We start from the raw sequence: 20,557 nt of genomic DNA, 5'->3' as shown, positions 1-20,557 counted from the left end.
ATTAATAAAGACTGATGCACATGTGCCCACTTTATACTTAATAAATAAAATATATACTGTTACTAGCTGTTCCAGACTGATTCTGATAGCAAATTATGGGAAAGTACACTGAATAAATCTCTATTTTATGATTTGTAATTAAACATATCAACCATTGTGTTTTGTTGACACTGGCTTTACCTACTCACCTTTTGTTCAAAGTCCCATAGAGCTTAATTCTTTATGTAAAAATAATAATAAGTAAAGTAGTAACCCCTCCTTTTGCAACAAACTGTTGAATATACAAAATACAGAACAGAATATTTCTTAGACTAGGCCTTCTTATACTAGGACCTACTTGCACTGATTGTACAATCTGACAACGGCAGGAAGGAAAGATCTGCGGAGAGATACTGCAGGTCCTTCCTTCCTGCAGCTGTCAGGCTGCACTACCAACTCTGCTCCAAGTAGTACACACATCCCAAGAAACTGACAATATAAATCTGTGCAATTTCTGCAATCCACCGTGCAATACAACAATCATTCTGTCTGTATATATAATATTTTAGTTATTGCGGATTTTTTACTTTTTTTTTTAACTTATTTAATATTCTTTACTTATTTATAATTTTATCTTGTTTTTTTACTATGTCTCTTGTTTGCACTATCCTCTCTGCTGCTGTGATCCTGCACATTTCCCTGCTGCGGGACTAATAAAGGATTATCTTATTTTATCTTAATATTTACTAATGTGTCATTGTATGTAGCAGACTACTGAAACATGCGATTCTCATAAAATTAGGGAAATAAATAATAAAAGTCAATGTAAGGTACGTTTTTGAGGACCTAGATTCTCAAGACATTGATAAGATAAATCTTATTTTTAGTCAAATAAGCATCATTAACTTCATGATCAGAGCATGTCATTTTATCTTTCAGATGCAGTTCAGTTGAGTGGGGCAGCTTGATCCTCATTTCAGAAGAATTATGTCAAGAAAAGATACATTCCTTCCACATGTTATGCACCCAACACATTCATACCATAGTCTTAACTCTCAGCTTCTAAAAAATGAAAGACTATCTCAGTCATATATTATATTAACAAACCATTTAACCAGTGGATCATGGAAGTTGTAGATTTAACTATGGGATTGATATACTGTGTTTGAGATGCATGACAGCGTAAACAGGGGACTTATGAGGACATTAACCAGTTCTGTATTTATTGAAAATATTGGAATCTTCAAGTATGATATAACATGTGTTCTGGAATGGAAAAGTAAAAAGGGCTGCTACGGGTCAGTATTTACATGAGGCCAATCTCTCCCAAATATACAGTTTCATAAATAATACAGCTATATACAGCTTATTGAAAAGCTCCAGTGATAGTTTGTGAAAACATTACATAAACATGGAAGCAAATTACTGTTGTGAACACATGCATTAAAGTCAACAAAGGTTAAAAGCAAACCCTCTTTGGTGTACGGTTAGAGACTTTGGCAACAACAGAGATCTCTCATCAATGAGACTCTAACTCCTTCTTGCTTTCCCCTGAAATGCTAGCTGACAGTTTACATGTTTAATGATAATAGTTCTGTAGTGGTTAGCGCAAGAATTACCAAGAGTGGGTGGGAACCAAATTGATGCAAATAATATTAAAGTAGAACATAATCCTCAATTACAGGGGACTATATACAATTCTTAAAAACAAAAAACTTGTATTGTACAGTGCAGACAAATACTAATGTACAAATATTGCAATAAACCTTTTTAAAGACAATATGCTTTCTCCTCATGGCCCTCACCAATGAACAATAATATCCCTTTATGTTTGACTGGTGCAGAAAACATCACCGTGTACCCTATACTGAAAAAAATGTGCAGACAACAAGTTGCATTCTTTTGGGGGGAAAGGAGGATGCTGAGAAGCATCAGTTAACTGGTTTCCACGTGATAGTCCCTGATAAAATAAAAAATTTACATAAATCACATGTTCATGAGCTTGTGGTTAAGCTCTGGAACTTTTCTCGTAAGCTTTTCACAAGATTAGTTTCAGTAATTTTCCCTGAAACCGGGGCAGCAGTCTTTGTGGTACAGTCTAGTTCCTCCTGGAGGACGTTGTCCCCTTCATTGACAGTTTTTGTTGTTATCAGAGACACCTGACTTGTTGTGAAGCAGGTCCTCACAGGTTCCTGAAAGTTCTGTACTTCATGGAGGGGAAGAGACCCAACCATGTGGTCCAAGGAGCTCCACCTGCACAGCAGGGGCTGAAGCTGGGGCTGGACCCAGTCCTCTACCACAAGACACCTTTCTTTGTGTGCTGTTTCAGACTCTGACCTTGTCAGAGCTTTGTGAATGTCAGAGGAGCTATTGTACTTGTGTGAGCACCCATTACACCTATTTGTACAGCACTCCAGCATGGCGTTTGGGCCTGTGCAGCTGCCGGTTACTTTAGAGGAGTGGGAGGTTTCTTTGTATTTGGTGCGCAGTTCCTGTACGGCAGGCCAGTGGAAGGTCACCGTCTCTGAGGTTGCGCTTCGTGGGCTGGTTACTGTGCTCTGGGTGCTGGATCCAGAGCTGGGGGTCTGGACCGGGCTTGGCGAACGCTCTTCATGGACAACTGACTGATCGCAAGTGTTCAAGGGCAACCTCAGGCTGGGTTTACCTGCACACATACACAAAAAACAGAAAAAAATGCTTTTCAGTTTTCTCCATACATGAGCGTAAGAGGAAAGTTACTGAAAAGAAAGCAGTAAGCATCCTATTTACCCTTTTTCCTAAATTGCATCTTCTCCTCACGGACAGCAGGCAAACTCTTGAAGCTCTGTTGATTTGCTTTTTCTCGGTTCCTCGGCCAGACCATTGGCCTGTTACTTTTGATGCGCTGACTGTACTGACGTGCCAGCTGAAACACCTTGCTCTTCATCTTCCCCATGTCTTGTAGGATCTGGTCCTCATCCATACTTGTTCGGAAGCTAATGATCTTGGGTAGTTGGCCATTGTTGATGTGGCTCTTGTCTTGAGACGTTGAGTCCTGACAGGATCCCCCCTCCACTGCTGGAAAAGTTGTGGTGGGGGATGAGATGGAGGATCTATCTGAGGTTGTGGCAGTTTCAGACGTCTCTAAAATAGGAGGTGGTTGCTTACTGGTTTCAACATCTGAAGTGGCTGAGCTGTCATCCAATGTTGTTTCTAATTTTAAGTCATTAGGTTGCTCCTCTGTTATCTGCAGGACTTCCTGTCTCTCCTCCTCCATTTCCATGTCTTGCCAAACCTTGACCATGTCTGATGAGGGTCTGAACTCTTCCTCTGTTGTAGAGGCATCTGTGATGCTCTGGGATCTAGCCTTAGCTTCCGCTGGTCTCTGTGATTGGGTCTTTTGATGAGTGTCAGTGTTTCGGCTCTTTTCCAAGCCAGGAAGGTCAAACACTGACCAGGAAGTGGGGCGGTTTCGAGAGAGGTCTTTCTTATGAACTGGGACGGCCTGTTCCTGAGGAATAGTGTTCAGCTGACGGCTCAGGTGCCGGACCAGACCTGCTGGGATATAGGAGAGACTCTCCCTGCGCTTGATGCTAAAGGTAGCATCTTCGTGCTCAGCGTGCTCATAGTATCTTCTGATCTTGCAGATGAGGAGGCGATCTTGTTTAGAGAGAGTCGACCTGAGTTCCTCTTCAACGAGGCTATTCAGTGCGGGATCGGGTGTAGGCGTTGACAGATCATCCTCGGAGATCACCTGTGGCTCTGGGGAAGAGCTGGCCAACATTTGAGTCTGTTGCTCTAAATCCATGCAAGCTGAGGGGCTTTTGAAAATGTCATTATCTATTGAGGGTGAGGGGCACGCGAGGGACCCCAAGTCCTCTGAAACCAGACTGCTCCGTCTCGACAGGCTGCTGATGAAGCGCTCAGCTATCACACTTGCCTGGTCCAGCACAGAGGAAGGTAGGATGCTTTTATTGTCTGACAGCCCCTCTTCGTCTTCCTCTGAGAGTTCCCCATTTGTCAGTACACTCGTCTCCTCCACTTGGAGAACAGAGGAATCGCTCTCCCCTTCCTCTTCGTCTGCTGTTTCTCTTGAGTTATCCTGAGCTTCTGGCGTGTCGGCTCCTTGTTGCAAAGGGTAGACCGGAGACTCAGGGCACTGGGAGTTATGCACATCTAGCTGAGGACTTTTTCTTGCTTGAGGGACACAGTCTAGACGGCATAGCTCCTCCACACTGACCTGAAACATGATAGGAATGTTTGCAAAGTGGGATGTAATGAGTAAAACAGACATTACAATAGCAAGCACTCTCCGTTACCCATTAACGTAATGGACCTGGGCAGTTTAATCTAAAGCAGCCACAATTTATGATGCATGTCTTATTTCTTATGAGGCCCACTTGAGCTTTGTTACACTGACCAATTTCTATGTATGTACTGTATGTATAAAACTGGAAAAAAAAGAAGGCGACATTGTGATTGTATTTGCTGCTTGGTTGCTTATGGCTCCTTGTTGGACCATTTATGTTACCCTCAGTGATTAAAACAGTGAGCATTGCGATGTCTGTGACTCGGTTCATAGTGCTGATGTCACCCTAGTTGGCCGTTGTTCTAAATTTGTTTTCAGGTCTTCCCTGCCTCTTTTGGAGTACCGGCAATTGCAAAAAGTGCAGCTTGGTGCTGTGTGGTGGAGATAAGGGTACAAAGAAAAACAACCTACATTCTGCTCAGATGCAGGAGCTGTTACCATGAATATCAGGTAAGAACTGCTCCGAAATACAATGTTGCCTTGCTCAGTGGGAGTGCTGACCACAGACCACAGCATTGTGTGTGTGTGTGTGTGGCATTTTAATTTCCAGGACCACATATAAACATCAGGCACCAATATAGCTCCAGAAATGCTGTGCTCATAGCAAAGGGCACTTATAACTGAAATGTCTATTGCAGTATTGAATAAGCCTGCTCTCATTCACCGATAGACTATATAACAATAGCAAAGAGACAGAAAGTGTGTCATTCAAAATATAATGGCTAAAAAATATGCCTAACAACAAACGATGCGATGCGATACTGAGTGCATTAGGATAGATGGGCATTATTTAACACAGTGAATAAATGTCATGTGTGGCCTCAGAGACATGTGAAAATGAACGGATGGGTGTACATATCTATACAAGGCTTTATTTAGTACCTGTGTGGCAAGAGTTTCTTTCACAGCCACATACAGATGGTTTCCCTCCTGCCTGTGAGTCGTTACTTCCTCTGTTGGTGTGGTTTTCAGTTCAGCCGTATCTCCAATTTGATCATCCTGAAAGAGCAAAGCAGAGCATTAAACCTATATTCTAAATCATGCTAGACATCACACTGTGAGGCAGCATGCAGTAGAAGAATCTGTCAGTGGGCAAACATTTCCAAGAAACTTAATGTGTCGTAAGGTCAACCTTGAAAAACAACCTTGGTTATGATAAACGTCTTTATTATTATTTAAGAATGAATTCATATTCAGTAACAATACTGGTATAACAGTTAACCTTAACAAAGACTGGAATATTCAGAGAGGAAATGTGGTGAGGAAATATGATTATCAAAGTGCAAGGCTTTTGCTATTATAATGATCAGTTAATTAGATGGCTACATTAACCTTTGAAGTCAAACAACATTTAACAGGGAGCATTAGGCCACTGATTCTAATGCAAATTCAGGCATGGTTTCAACAGGATAATCGGCAGCATCAATCATGTCCCCAAAAGAAAAACAATCATGAAACATAGAACACTGAACCTACACGGATATGGAAAACATCCATCAGAGGAGAACAGTGCATGCACAGGGTGTCGACGTCCAACTCCAAAACAAAACAATAAAAGCAAAGGCATGCACCCAGTTTGACTTTCACCCATATATTTTAGAATTCACCGTTAGCAGTTTTGGAGAACTTCAGTCCATGCACTTCAATAGAATGAATTCAACCTAAGGCATTCAATGTGCACATTGCAAATGGTAGCAGATGTTAGTTGGTTCTATTTATGAAGAAAAAAACAGGGAGAGGGGTGAGAGCCAGCGTGGGAGAAAGAGTGGTGGAGAGTATTGGTAAGCCGGTGGAATGGAGCAGGAAAGAGGAAACCCGTGGGTGGCAGAAACCCTCACCGTTGTGTAGTGAGTAGAAAGCAAAGCCCTGGCTCTATAGTGCCAGCAGGAGATGGCTGCCAGCACTGAGCTGGCAAAGTCGGCTACCTGGTCGTCTCCCATCAGTATATCTTCCTTATAACTCTCCCCCTCCTCCTCTTCCTTTGCTTCTTCTGCCTTCTCCAGCGTCAGCCCCCCCTCACTGGGTGGAGAACCCAGTTTCGGGTCACTGTCAGAAGGACTTAGCTGCTCCAGAGAGTCGCTTCTGGGAATTAGATCCTCAGCACATGGCCTCTCAGCCTGAGACTCGCTTAGACTGGAGGCCAGCGTACTGACACTAGTGGCTGGCTGAAGGGAACGACTCTCCCCCAGCAGTGAACCCTCACTGTCTGCATGCTGTAGCGTGAAGTCATAGACATGTGGTTTGTTATTGCAAGGCCAGTGCTAGAGCCATGATGTGATTGCAAGGCTGGAAATGGGATGGAAGCATCAATAAAGCTGCTTCAACTTTAGGTGAGATATGATTTTTGCAGTCCGGGGTAAGTCAAAGTATGTTCTGGGAAGATAAGGTTTGTACTTTCTCATTTTTGGGTTGAGTTCATTTGTAATTTGAATAGCAAAGTTTAAACTGCTGAGTCAAAACTGCATAAATCATATCTCACCACAGCACATTGACCTAAAAACTGCTTTCATACAACAGAATGAAAAAGCTTATCAAGGTGTAATAAAAGACTACATTTGTATTTCAGCACTTACCTTCAAAACAGCTTCACATAGATCAAAGACAAAGAAGAGAAAAGAGAGAAACAAAAGAGAATGTCAACATCTCTGAAAAAAGCACGGTCAGGTCAAATATTACATGACAAAATAACCTGAATACGACATGCATCACGTACATTAATGGTCAGCTGACACAAGCATAGATTGAGTGAGGCAGTAGTTAGTCTGGCCCAGACTTAACGGAGGCCTTGTGATTAGATAAATACCAATTAGAAACATCTTTCTCTCAGAGTCTGAAACTGGACATGATGTAATTAGCCAGGATGTGATGACCTACTCCCTCTCACTGAGATGGGATGGTTGACATGAAAATTGCTTCTTCATTACATTGTTTCGAAAAATGGATCTGGACCGGGAGCAAAGGAGAACTGGGGCCACGAATACAGAGGTTTCTCTTTCATAATAGCCAATTTGAATAGATGAGAGCAGGGAGATGGGATCTGAAGGCAAGGCTGATTTTGACTATTTAAAAAGCTTGTGTATGACAAAGCCTTCCACCAATGTGGCATATAATTAAGGAGTGGGAGTGTGTCTTTTGATCTGTTTTGCGGATGTCTTTGAGGGAGAACAAAGCAGCAGTGCAAAAGAGATGTGGGCAGCTCCTATTTGACAGACTCAAAATAACCTTGGTAGGGGGCTGTGGGGCTGCTGGGCAACTGGACAGCATCCAGAACTGGCATCAACTGACCCACTGTTTATGTCCTTGTGGCTGCCAAAATCTTATTGAACACCCAGTGAACCTAAACAAATAACGGATCAAGGTGCACCAACCTTTTGTGCTCCATATGATTTGTTTTGCAGGCTCTAAAAAGAGAAAAAAGTTTAAGTTACAATCAATCATCAGCAGTACTATTCTATAATACTATTTGAAAAGACACAAAAAAAGACACAAATAAATAGACTGAGTATTTTTTTAACCTGATCTCCTTCTCCCATGCCGCCCTCCAAGATGGAAGTCGTCCGCTTGGTAGGACTCTGCTTTCTTCAGCCTCTCAGGACTATAGTGGTACTTCCCTGGATCTGAGTAACAGAGTGATACATCATTAGACTCAGTCGCAATTTCAAAAACTATTTTCTGCTCATAGATATTTGGTTCATGGGCTACGGCTTTCTGGTTAATTCAACAGCATTCCACATTTTCCATTTAAAATAAACCACCCTCTTTATTTGTTAGCAGCATCTTTGGATGCTATGGAAACAGTTCTATTGGCCTTGCAAGACAAACGTAAATGTATTTGTAACACTTACAGATAGAATTGTCCAGGGTGGCTTCTTTTCCCTTTGAAAAAAGAAATAACATTGTGATAAAATACCAGGCAATTCTTCAGTAGCAGAGAAGAATTAAAGTCCTCCGTGTTGTTTACCTTCTGTGGCACGATGGTGTTGTGGTTCTCAAGAATGAGCCTCTTAATGTGATGGAACCAGAGACGCTTCTCTTCTACTGACTTGGCCTGAAACAACAAAAACTTGTTATTTAGAAAAGGGTCATTGAGGTTAATAAAGATACACCAAATAGATACACACATTCATACAGAATAAAGACATACTACAGTACGTACCACTGGCTATTAAAAATGTTTTGTTAAAACAAAAATGATCATTATTAAATTATCTAAATAATTATTCTAAGACTACAGAAGAAACACAGCAGTTGTTTTGTGATATTGCTGCACAATGGAGAGGGGGGGGCAAACAAACAGTCTGACCGAATGGCTGGACAGCAAAAAGAAAAATGTTGCTATGGTGATGGATTAAAAAATGTTTTACCCATTATTAAAAAAAAAAAAATGTTGTGACTATTATTTTACATTAGTATTGCATAACATGCTGCTTTCTCTTAATATTCTATTGCAAACTTAAACAACTTTCTCTTGTGGGATGGAGCTACGTAACATCCGCTTGTAAATTCTGTCACAGCAAAAAACGTAAAAGAAATTACAAAATATTTTAACCTTGGACGGCAGTGCCATCTACCGTTACCGTTATTTTATTCAGGCTTTACCTAATTTTACCATCCTGCTCTGGTCCAGGAACACAATATCAGGTTTGCAATCTACCATCTGCCTAATTCAATGTGAATGCAGCATAACTGGTGTTCCAAGTTACCATTTACCATTTACCTGCACTGTATGGGGTTGCTTGGGATGCTTAAAATGGATAACACTGAAGAGCAGGGGATCCTTGGCACTGTCAAGTAGCATTAGGGTGGAGCACTGCAACAAAAATGAATGAAAAAATAGTCATTTAACTGAAAATCTGATCTTTTTGTTGTACACCAGTATCCTTCTCAAACTATTAAATCACTCAATGAAAAAATGTCAAAATCCATACTGAGATGTGGATCTTGTAGACGTAGTGTTCCCCTCTTTTCTTGGTAATGAGAAGCATCCTGTCGAAGAGAAAGAGTGTACGGGTGTTCTTCGCCCGCAGGACATGAAAGGTGCCCTCCAGCACCAGCTCTCCATAGGTGGTCAGGTCAGGACCCTTCCAGTTGATCAGAAGTGACTGTATCTCCTGCAGATGCACATGAAAGCCCATATCCCCACAGGCTTAGCCATGTTTCTCCAGCATGAAATAAATTACCCATGTGTGTGTCAGAGCTCATTTTTAATCCTTATAAAACACCAGGAAGAGAAACCGGTCTATCGGTCAAGGACTCAAACTTACGAAATCCTTCAAAGGCTGTAGCTCTCACTTTAGCAGTCAACTAGCTTATAGGTCAATACACTAGTGACAATTCATGGATTTTCTATGTGCTTGGAAATACTTTTTGGAGATTTAAAATACATCTTTATGCAGAAATGGAAGCAAATATCTGGAATTAATCAATGAAAGAATTTAATTTGGGCCCTTCAGATGCCAACAGATTGGGAAAGAGTTTATGGACAACTGAGGTACATGATAAAAACAGAAAGTCAGGGTGCAACAGAGCTGCTGTTCTTGCAAATGAACCTTGACTGAGTACATGTTTTACTGTCTGTAAGCACTAGGCAAAGACATAAATACACCTTTTCAAGAGGATGTTGGTATGCTTGCATGGTAATTCGTTCTGACCTGCACTCTGACAGCATGTTCATGTTTCCTCTTCATATCGTTGATGTACCAGGCCACGCCCGTCATGGTGTCTATGGCCTCCTGAATGACTTCATAGCCCTCCTCGTCCGAGTCAAAGTGCTTCGCAATTTCCTTTAAAAGAGATTAGGGATAGTTATAATTTCTGACTGGTTCAGCCCTACAGGGAGTGACATGCCAGTTAAATCCTTCCCCAAACAAAGAAAGACGCATGTCCAAATCAATCCGTTTGAGATTTGACTGTTGCTTTTATCTTATAAAATATCAAATATCTTTAATCTCCTTATAATTAATAAAATCAAAGAACCAGAGGACAGAAAATACCTATTCGGTTGAACTGTTGGCAACGGCGCTACGTAATAAACAATTATTATTCATTTTGAAGAAAAGTTATGTTGAATCAAAATGACTACGGAGGACATTCTGTACCTGAAGCAGCAGATGATACTTCAGTATCCTCTGGACCGGCTTTAGCAGATAGGAGCCCAAAGGGAGGGAGCGCTTCAGAGCCGCCTGTCGATCCCTGAAGAACGTGGCCAAAGTTTTACTCCTCATGCAGTCGGTCAGTGCTGCCACTGAGCTGGAGGACAAAAGAGAATCATATCAATTGTGTAGAATTTGTCTCTCAAGGAAAATACTACAGCAAAGATGTAATTAAACCAAATATTTTCTAGCTACTTACTTGGGATAGTTGGTGCAATACTGGGTGTATATTTCAAAGTTTTCACTCTGAGGAAACACAAGTCAGACAAACACATCACTAGTGTTTATTGTTGGGAGTAAAGAATGTCACTGTAAATCAGCATGAGCAAGATGGTTCCACTCACCTTATCTACAAAGCATCGAGCAATAGCCACAGGATCATTCTCACACATGTCTAAGGACTGCAGCAGCTCGCTGAAATGCAGAACACAACAGAGAGAGAAAGTAGAATGTTATTGGACTTGCTCAATTATTTCTTTGTCCAGGAAGGAACGAAAAATAGAGTGATGATGAGTGGCAAAGTAAATCAATAGCAGTAGTTTCTCCGTAAGATTTGACCACAGTTGTTAAAAAAATCTCCACTAGATGGCGGCATACACTGTTAAACATGAACTTTGTTGCATGCTCAGATTGAGCGTGATATTCTTGACTCTCCATGCCCACAGTCCAATCAAAAACAAGCCTCATTCAGAGCTTGGGAAACTAAAACCTGAGTTGTAAGGGATTTTGATGCTTTACATGGTGTAAGGATTTCTGAAGGTGGAAACATAAGGGGAGGGAAAATACCACTGCACAAAAAAACTAAACATCACAAATCATCACAAGTGCTCTGCAACGAAAACTGCTCCGTTAACACAACACATGAAATTATGAAAATAACACAAATTCATCACACAGCATTCCATAACTGACATCAAAGACAATGTGCACTTTACAGAAACCGACTACAAGCAAATGTGTCGACATGTTCATGGTTCAACGAGAAAATCGAGTTGAGATTCCTTTTGAACACATTATCAATATTTGTTCATACCACATGATTACTTTGTCAATATTTAAGGATGGAAGAGGGTTCAGTGTTACAAAGAATAAAAATAGCCTTCCACTTTATATTTGTATAATTTCCCTAAAGAGAGAATGTAGAAAATAACATCTTTCTAGCAACAACATCTGGTTTCCCCTGGCCTGCAAAGTTAAGTAAACATGCAGTACCTGTTCACAGGCTGCTGATACAAGAATTCCTCGACTTACACAATGCTGTGATAAATGACGGTATCACTAAAACCCCTAAAAGGAATCCGCTAGTAGAAGTCATGTCATGCTAGCTTGTCAAGAAGGAGGCTAAATAACACAAAAGCTGGCCAGATTTTGGCAAAGGTTGACCTGGCATGGCCATATTCGATTTTTGATTATGGTCTACGGTAAAGAAGGGTGGCGCAAAAGAGGTAAAGAAAGAAAAAGGCATCCCAGTGCAATGTGACAAGCAGAAAAGCCTCATCTCTTGGAAAGGGGCAACACATGGAAGTCAGATTATGTCTTGTAGAGCTGGTTAGAGTTTCATTAAAGAGTAATAAGAATCAAGTCATTCCCATTTGTGGTCCAGAGTTTACGATAGCCTTGGCATTACCGGGGAGGCTCCTCGCTGCGAGACGAGGGAGGAATGTTAATGTGTGTTTTGGCAAGCAGTGTGGTCAGCAATGAGTACTCGCTGACATAAATGTGAAGCTAGCAGCACAACCAATTCCCTCGCATTCTGATATTTGCAAAAGTGTGTTTAGTCAGTGTGTCGCTCCTTTGTTTCTCATTGCATCCGTTTTGTGTCAGGGAAAGAAATGTGAACGGCAAGTGATATAAAAGCAACATTCTTAACATTCTTCCATTCTTTCACAATAGAATATCATATAACATACGTATGAATGTATATAAAAACACTCCTCAATTAAAGGAAGTGAAGACACATGTATTGATTTCGCTACCTACCACAGTTTTATGTGCTTTGCAAAACTGGCATGAATGCAGGTAAAGTGTCTTTTCAAAAATGATCCTGTACTGTTGATTGTTGTGACAAATGTTCAGTACTTCAGCATAAAAAACTGGATGGGGATTATACTTTTGGTTTGTGACTCACCTGTTGAACTCATATATGTCCTCTATGTTCCCAAACAGAGCACACACTTGCTCTGGCTGTATGGGAAGGTCGCCCATATCGATAATGTGAGCCAAGTAGTCCTGGAAAAACAGTAGAGACAAAGTTATACATAAAAGAGGGAATGTTATGGAAAAGGTCAGACTTCGGTGACATATCAAGCCAAGCATCATACAGGCATTTCCAAATTCTTCCCACTAGAGGGAGCATGTATGTAGAAAAAACAATTTCCTCCCTGGGTTCCTGTTATATCCTCTATGATGTTTTTAAGTGACATTTGGTTTGACCAAGTAATTGCTGCAGATGTTGTTGTGCTACAGAGTTGGACATACCATCTAGAAGTGTTGCATCAGGATTTCAAGGCTTTCTGTTTTTAAAAAAGCAGGATCCCAGTAATTCAAATACAACTGATGTGATCTTTAAAGGATCGTTTTAAGGACTTGTTCCAGTGACTAGAAGTTAGTGGAAGAGGTTCTGTGATACCCAAACCATAAACATCAGCACAGCCTGTTTGTCCTCCCCGGATTTGACTCTTCCTGGACCTCAGGAGTATTCAGAAGTAGATAAAAATATCTAAAAACACAGTTGCCAACATCTGGATGATTATCCTACTTCTTGGTAAATAACACATTCAAGTGGCATACAAACAACCCCAAACAAGTGGAGGAGTAAGATGACGACAGACAAATGCGCACACATGCAGCGACTATATAAAGAGCATACCAGTAAACAGCTTGAACACACCCAGCCTCGCAGACAAAGTGGTGCACACGCACACGCACACACACACACACACACACACACACACACACTTAGCAGGCCTTCCGGGCAGCCGAGATTAAGAGTAGAGTCATCACATCGCAATACTGAATGAACTGCAGCCGGTCATGGATGGAGAATTCCAGTGCAGTGAGAGCAATGCTGACTTGCAGTAAGCAGGGCGTCTCATAGTCTCCTATAGAAAACTCGCCCCCAGTGTTAATACCATAAACACGTGACCTTTAGTGTAGTGTGAGAGACTTAGTGCTATGTATGTAGTCGCTAGTTTACAGTCCTACTAGCTTTGCTTCATCAAGGAATAAGAAGAGTTACTTTTAACAAATGCTTTCATTGTGCAATTTTATGTTTATTCAAAACCTAATAAACAAAGAATAAGAAGGGCTGTTTTGTCCTTTTAATACTGGCATGGCTCAAATCAAAAATCCTTATTAAGTGAAGAATAATATGAGTTTTGTCTTAATCTAGTTCTTTCTGAATCACCCTATCGCTGACCACATTCTTGATTCAACAATGTTGAGTATGATCATTCTATGTGTGTTCAGCCCATGTATTTAGACATGTGACCAGCTGGGTCAAACAGCTGTGCTCATGGACAGTTGAGAGTGAGATTTGAGGCCGAGTGGTCGACAAGATCTGAAGGCAGAGTGGACATAGTTTCAACAGCTGCCTCGGGGGAGCGCAGTGTCAATATCAAGTGGAAGTTCTGAATTAGTTTGCTGAAGAAACGAAGCCAAAATGAGGCAAGCGTTTCACTTGTCTGTCAGATTCACGGACTGGTGTGAAACTAAAAGGAGCTTCATGCAATCAATTTGATGGAAGCCATACTATTATCTTAAAAGGATAGAGGACACATCTGTACTAGACTGTGTTCCCACACTGTAGCCAATCATTATTTCATCTGTGTTCTTTCTCCAGTTGGCTCAAAGATGGAGATGTTTGTTTTGGCTGGAAGGGTCTGAGAGCTCAGGCTTTGCTGGAGCTTTGTGAACGGAGCCAGAGCCGGCTGCTTGATGGACTGGTGCTCCTGTCAACTGAAATAGTTAGAAGTCCTGGAAGTGTTTGTCAGGAGCAAGTCCTTACTCGAGCAGCACTCCCTCCCACAGCAACTGACACCAGCACAGTCTGAGACAAGGTGAGGAGAGGTGCTAGCTGCTTTACAGTCCGTCTCAGAAATGCCTCACATGTTAAAGACATTACCATAAATTATGTGGAGATTGTTTGACAGTAGAGCGCTCCTGTTTCTATGCAGGACCCAGGAATGATTGAGGGCCAGAGAGATCTCTTGGTCTGGAAGTATTTTCCAGACTACAAAAGTTAGAAAATGTGATAAGATGTAAGTGGTCAGTTGAGTGGTAAAATTATCCCTGGCACATTTTTTCCATCCTTCACATCTTTAGGTAAAGATCATAAAGCCCACGATTTCAGTCATGAAAGACCTGCAGTGTGTCCCAGTTTTGACTGTGTTTGAACTCCTGATATGAGCGGAGTCCATTACCCCAGGCTACAGGCTGTAAACTTTCACTGCACTGTAAATATACAGAATGGTTTATATACAACGCCATGACCAGATCATAAAATGCTCCACAGCCTCCATCTCTATGAACTGGAAATCTATAAACAAAGCACACAATTGCCAGATGTCATGCATGAATTTTTGTGTCAACTATCATATTTGTTTTGAAAGCAGGAATTCACAATGAATCCTTGTAATGAAAGGAAAAAGAAAAATCTCCTGGATGTTTTACTAATTTGTGGCCACAAGCAGCTGCTTAAGTTGGAACACAGGAGATATTATTTGTTCTCAACAGCCGTTGAGGCCAAGTCCTTTATTTTGGCTGCTAGCCGCCCAAATTCAGTAAATCACCTCCAAAGAGTGCTGCAGACATGAAGTCATAGCTGCACATTAATCCAAGTCAAACATGTGCTTTAAATACACAGAATACTGATGATTTACTCTCTATAAAATCAAATGGTTGGCTCACAATGAATACTTGGCTGAAAGTAAAAAAAAAAAAAACTCACTGTAGCAGCATATTCAATTTCGTTACAGTCAGCATAACCTTGACATCCACTCACCTCCACGATGCTGCGCAGGTCCTTGACGTACATGCGCTCCGTCTCATTGATCTCCATGACAACACGATCCAAATAGGTCAGCTTTGGGTTGGGCGCCATGGCGTGTGTAACGACAGGCGAGGCGAAGATGTGAGGTATTTCCCCACTTGCCTTCCTGTTGGAGGTGGCGTTGTTGTTGTTCCACTGGTTGCTGATCACCCTGGGCTCCCGCTGTTCCTGCCAGCGGCCCCTGGAGGATGTGAGGGTGGGACTCCGGTCCGCTGGCCGCTCTCCAGTGCTCTCGGCCGGGCTCAGCTCAAGGTCTATGTCCTCCTCGCTCTGCATAGGTGGGGTGATGGAGGAAGGAAGGGCTACGGTGCTTCCAAAGAGGCTGCGACTATCGCGGGATGAACCAGAGGACAGGGTGGACACCAGGCTCACTGGACGTTCACCCTCTTCGTCCAGTGGCTCCACACATAGCCGGCTGTAGTCTGGGCCCAAGTCATTTTTTGCCACGTCATGTTCACTGGTGGAGAGGGGCGAAGACAACTGAGGAGATTCTGGGACAGGTAAGGGAGACAGAGGGTAGGTGTCAGGATTTGAGATGGTATACCCTAAAACTGTGCATTTAAAAGGTAGTATGGTGAGCACACTGGGATATCCATGACACTTTGACATCTTTAAAGAGACTCTTCAAACTACAAAACATTTCCAAACCTTAAAAGGTTGAATGTTTCATATTTCATATATCACTTTAATACAGCTGCCACTTATTAGGTTTGATTTCAGTTTTATACTTTGTTAAAGGAAACTCACAAAGCCTGCTCTTTTGCAATGATGTAATTAATCATATTTCCTTTTATGCATACCTGGCAGCCGCCCTGAACCAAGGTGTCTGAAAATGCCAGTGGTAAATTATGCAACCACAAATTAACATTGCTCGAATAAATAAAAACAATGTGTTCTGAATAACTGTCAGGGTTTCACAGTGTGCAAGGGATTAAATGATCTTTTGTTAACATTAATTAATGTAACGCTGTTATAAACCAGATCCCTCTCAAACAGTTTTTTATGATCCAACGAGTGGTTAAATAACAAAAAGGTTACTGCTGCATTAAAACACTGATAACTTCAGATACATAGAACTCTTGCGACAATGAACAGACTACCATGCACAAATCAATAAAAGACAGCTCAGAGCTCTGTGTTTTTACTCCCAGACTGAGACAGAGTGGTTTTCAGTAAAGTGTCTCGCTCAAATCATTACTGACATGGCCTAATTTAAACACTGCATATGCAATGGAAAACCAGCCATTTCCTCTTGTTCTCCTGCCTGCTGAAGGCTGAACCTTGGAAAAACAGAGAGGGGGGGAAACTGATGGGAAGAGAAAAAAAATACAAGGAAGGGGACCAGCAGCTTTGTTTGTATGTCTTTATTGAGCTACGTTTGAATATAAGAGACATGGAATCCATATTCAATTTCACATCCTTCCTGGCCATATGGGGAATATTTCCTCACAACTCATAAATATATGAAGTCATGGTGGTATGAGAATGGAGCACTGAGCAGCAACTATGCAGAGAGCTCCATTTCCTTAAATATTTGCAGTGCAATGGGGTCAAAACCATTTTGCCAAGCTAAAGAAATGAAGCTTTGTCGCGTAATTTGACTTCGGCCTCCTAAATGGAAATCTACGAGGCACAGACCATCATTAAGCAAAACGTTAAAAGATATTGCCTGGTGGGGTTGGAGAGCTTAATTTGGTTTTGATATCATACAGATGTAGCCTGAAATACACTCTCTTTCACCAGTGTTGACAAGTTGTAACATAAATATGTTCATCATTACATGTGAATCAGCCCATAGCTGATAACACAAACCTGATGTTGAGGGTAAATTAAAATGATTGATGCTTAACAAGCGTACTTAATTGATTTATCTTCCATATAATGTTCAGTTTTATAGAGAACATACAAACTTTTACATTTCTCCCTGTGATTAAGTATATCAAACAGGAGAAGTATTTCACATGAGAGCATGGGAAGTGCCCAACGTTAGTGATTTATGAAGTCTTTAAAAAACGCAATATGCAGCTGGATGATGGGCTTCACATGAGGTATCAAAAAGCTTTTCAGTTAATTCAGACGCACACACCTTCTGGCATCCTCTAACTTTCCATGAGTCAGTACTGAGCTCATGAGAGTCTCGTCCCCCTGTAAAAACTTGCTCCACAATCCACACAGAGTCTTCCCAACAACATAGTTCCCATGCAAAACCTCACTGGGAGAAACGGATGAGCTGGCAAGCAGTAGCTGACCACTAAAGAAAACTCTGTTTACGCACCGTGACAAATCACAGGGTTGATGGTGTGATGGGAGTGAAGTGGTGAGCTATTAAACTCACTACGCCACTACAAATTACATCGAGGCTTCTACATCCTTTTTCCGCTTCGGTCTTTACATTTGGTTTTGAGCTTTGCCGTGTCGGTCGCGTGAAACTCCCTTCCTCCTCCCCCCTTCCCTTCCTCACACTAAATATCTCAATCACAAAGCTGCCGTGCTGCAGACTGCAGTCAATGACAAGTTAAAAGGAGGGGGATGAACAGCACTGATCAACAACATGTGCCTGCCGTTTCCACTCTTCTAGCTATTATATAACTGCTCAGATTCATAACTATATCTCCGACATTCACAGAGTAAACTAGCTGACTTATCTTAAAACTTGAGCACACACTTGACTCTGTGTCTCTACAGGCATTATCTGTGCCTGATACCACACAATACAGGTTTCAGTGAAACCAGCAGCAGTGGACTGCTCACAGATTTTGTTGAAACCGGCCGTGCAAAGGAATGCAAATGATCTGATCAACATACTGACCTAAGATAGGTTGAGTGTCTGTTCCTATGTAGTGCAAAGTGTTTCCATTCTGCCTGTCGCTCTGGACAATGAAGACTCATGCTCAGCAGGCTGCACTGTGACACCTCAGAGAGGAATATGCATCCATGTTGCTGTTTTTCACCAGTTTTGAAGCAGTTCTTCTAAATAATCTTAATATAAAAAGGAACCATTATTTTACAGAAAATGTAAAAGCAGAGTCTCTTCAGCATCTGCAAACATTTATCACTTACATTACATTACATTACAGTCATTTAGCAGACGCTTTTATCCAAAGCGACTTACAGGAAGTGTATTCAACATAGGTATTCAAGAGAACTACTAGTCACCAGAAGTCATAAGTGCATCTCCTTTCTTAAACAAGCATCTTAAAGCATAAACCAGAGCAAAAGTATAGTGCAGAGGCAAGTTACTACGAAAACAATAATTGCAACAGACTAATCCGAATATAGTAAGTGCTACAAACTACTACGAATAGGATAAGTGCAGTAAACAAATACAAATTCAATAAGTGCAGCGAACTGATACAAATACAGTAAGTGCAACAACTAATACGAGTGCAATAAGTGCTACGAGGAAGGCTCAGGGTAGTACTTCTTGAAGAGGTGAGTTTTCAGCCTGCGCCTAAAGATGGGCAGCGACTCTGCTGTCCTGACGTCAGTGGGGAGTTCATTCCACCACTGAGGGGCCAGGACAGAAAAAAGCTGTGACCGGGTGGATCGGCCGCAGGGACCTCTGAGCGACGGGGCAACCAATCGCCCCGAGGCAGCAGAGCGAAGTGGTCGGGCAGGGGTGTAGGGCTTGACCTTATCTCCAAAAGATCTGTAGCCACAGTGTGGCGCCCTGTTGTCAGATGTGGTGTCTGGTATCAAATTTAGCCTTTTAAAAACGTGAGGTTTTCACTTAAAGAAAAGATAAGGCTGTTTTTAGATGTTATTTGTTACTGCCGTCTTATATTTTGATGTGATCTATGTATATGTGTATATAGTTTACATTTCTGTGTGTCAGCTGTGTCGAGGTTTGTTTGTATTTTTTGGCTGCACAGTGTTAAAGTCATTGCCTTGATGCTTAACAAATCGGGAAAATGAATACACAATACATAATAAATTACATTTCTTGTCACATTCAGGCATTTTACCCTGCAGCAACTGAGACCTATCAAAGATAAGCACAGCACTCTGGCTGCTTCAGGTTGACATTTGTTAGCATTAACTTTATTGGTAGGAAAATTTGTTCTTGGAATTCATTCTTTAAAGCCCAAATGCCAATAATGTTTTGGCAATAACTGCAGGGAAAGGTCTATAAAAAGAAACCACCGTACAAGGGGCAGTGAGCAGCACACACTAGATTAAACCATCTGGTTTCCACTAAACGGGTAGTCAAATATAACATCTGGACACAAATATACACTTTTCAACATGTTTTTACAATTCCCCTGTCAGCGTTAAATTAATCTATAAACAGATTGTGCATTCAGACTCTGTAGGCAACTGGACAGGATTTTGATATGGGAGAGTTCTTGTTTCCATTTATATTCAGCGTAGTATTAACTAATCAAGTTGTAGCAGGCTTTGGTTAAATGCAGCTAAATAGTCAGTGTTGAGAACAAGAAAGGCGGAGCACATTGACCGAAATGCAATCTTAGAAACCTACGGCTATTGTCCGACGATGATTTAGCTTTTTATGGGTTCAAAATTAGGCTGTAAACTGGCTAATTGTCTCATTTCTCAACTCCAACTCCAGTCTGGCATCTCAAGGAAACAAAGCCTTGGCCTTGGTATCAGCTGGCAAAACTAGAACACCTGATATATATCACATATCTTGCTTATCTGTAGTCAGACTGATAGCCAATGGGATAAGAGATTGGTGTTTAATTTTCCTTAACTGTTACTGAACATGTAAGTGAAAACTATTCTCTTAACAGTTTCAGAAATTTGGAAAATCCACAATATAGCCCACTGATCAAAGCAACAACAGCAGCTCAAACGTGTAAGTAAACTGAGATTCAGCTGGGAAGAAGATCACTGCTTTAAATATACTTATATATAAAGGCTTGTTCGTAAGCAGCGTATTTGTATCTATTTACAAAACAAATCCCTCATACTTCTTTCTCAACAGCTCAGTGGACAGACCTGTTAAAACGTAACTTACACATAATGGTTGCATAGTTAAGTATACAGTCCAGCACAAGTTTCCATTACAGTCAAGCCATGGATTTTCACATTCACACTCCACAATTTCACAAAGTACACCAACTCAAC

The 20,557-nt window shown here is 41.4% G+C and overlaps 1 protein-coding gene across 1 annotated transcript in view; it reads right to left on the bottom strand.

Moving 5' to 3' along the window:
* Positions 1-1,181: 1,181 nt before the first annotated feature.
* The window catches only part of LOC129103627 (pleckstrin homology domain-containing family G member 3), a 31,389-nt gene continuing 12,013 nt past the window's right edge, over positions 1,182-20,557 (bottom strand). Inside the window, exons 3-19 of the mRNA XM_054614186.1 lie at positions 15,422-15,960; positions 12,548-12,648; positions 10,764-10,833; positions 10,619-10,665; positions 10,366-10,516; positions 9,919-10,050; positions 9,196-9,378; positions 8,985-9,077; positions 8,229-8,315; positions 8,113-8,143; positions 7,783-7,884; positions 7,636-7,668; positions 6,841-6,851; positions 6,106-6,480; positions 5,150-5,266; positions 2,749-4,198; positions 1,182-2,644 (exon numbers count right to left, since the gene is read on the bottom strand). Coding sequence (XP_054470161.1) covers positions 1,974-2,644; positions 2,749-4,198; positions 5,150-5,266; positions 6,106-6,480; positions 6,841-6,851; positions 7,636-7,668; positions 7,783-7,884; positions 8,113-8,143; positions 8,229-8,315; positions 8,985-9,077; positions 9,196-9,378; positions 9,919-10,050; positions 10,366-10,516; positions 10,619-10,665; positions 10,764-10,833; positions 12,548-12,648; positions 15,422-15,960 — 4,193 coding nt within the window. The 3' untranslated portion in view covers positions 1,182-1,973. The remainder of the gene's footprint in view (positions 2,645-2,748; positions 4,199-5,149; positions 5,267-6,105; positions 6,481-6,840; positions 6,852-7,635; positions 7,669-7,782; positions 7,885-8,112; positions 8,144-8,228; positions 8,316-8,984; positions 9,078-9,195; positions 9,379-9,918; positions 10,051-10,365; positions 10,517-10,618; positions 10,666-10,763; positions 10,834-12,547; positions 12,649-15,421; positions 15,961-20,557) is intronic.

Source organism: Anoplopoma fimbria, chromosome 15 (genome assembly GCF_027596085.1).
Source record: "Anoplopoma fimbria isolate UVic2021 breed Golden Eagle Sablefish chromosome 15, Afim_UVic_2022, whole genome shotgun sequence".
In the NCBI taxonomy this organism is placed as follows: Eukaryota; Metazoa; Chordata; class Actinopteri; order Perciformes; family Anoplopomatidae; genus Anoplopoma; species Anoplopoma fimbria.
The sequence above is the reverse complement of the archived record's forward strand: the minus strand, read 5'-3'. Positions and strand labels throughout refer to the sequence as shown.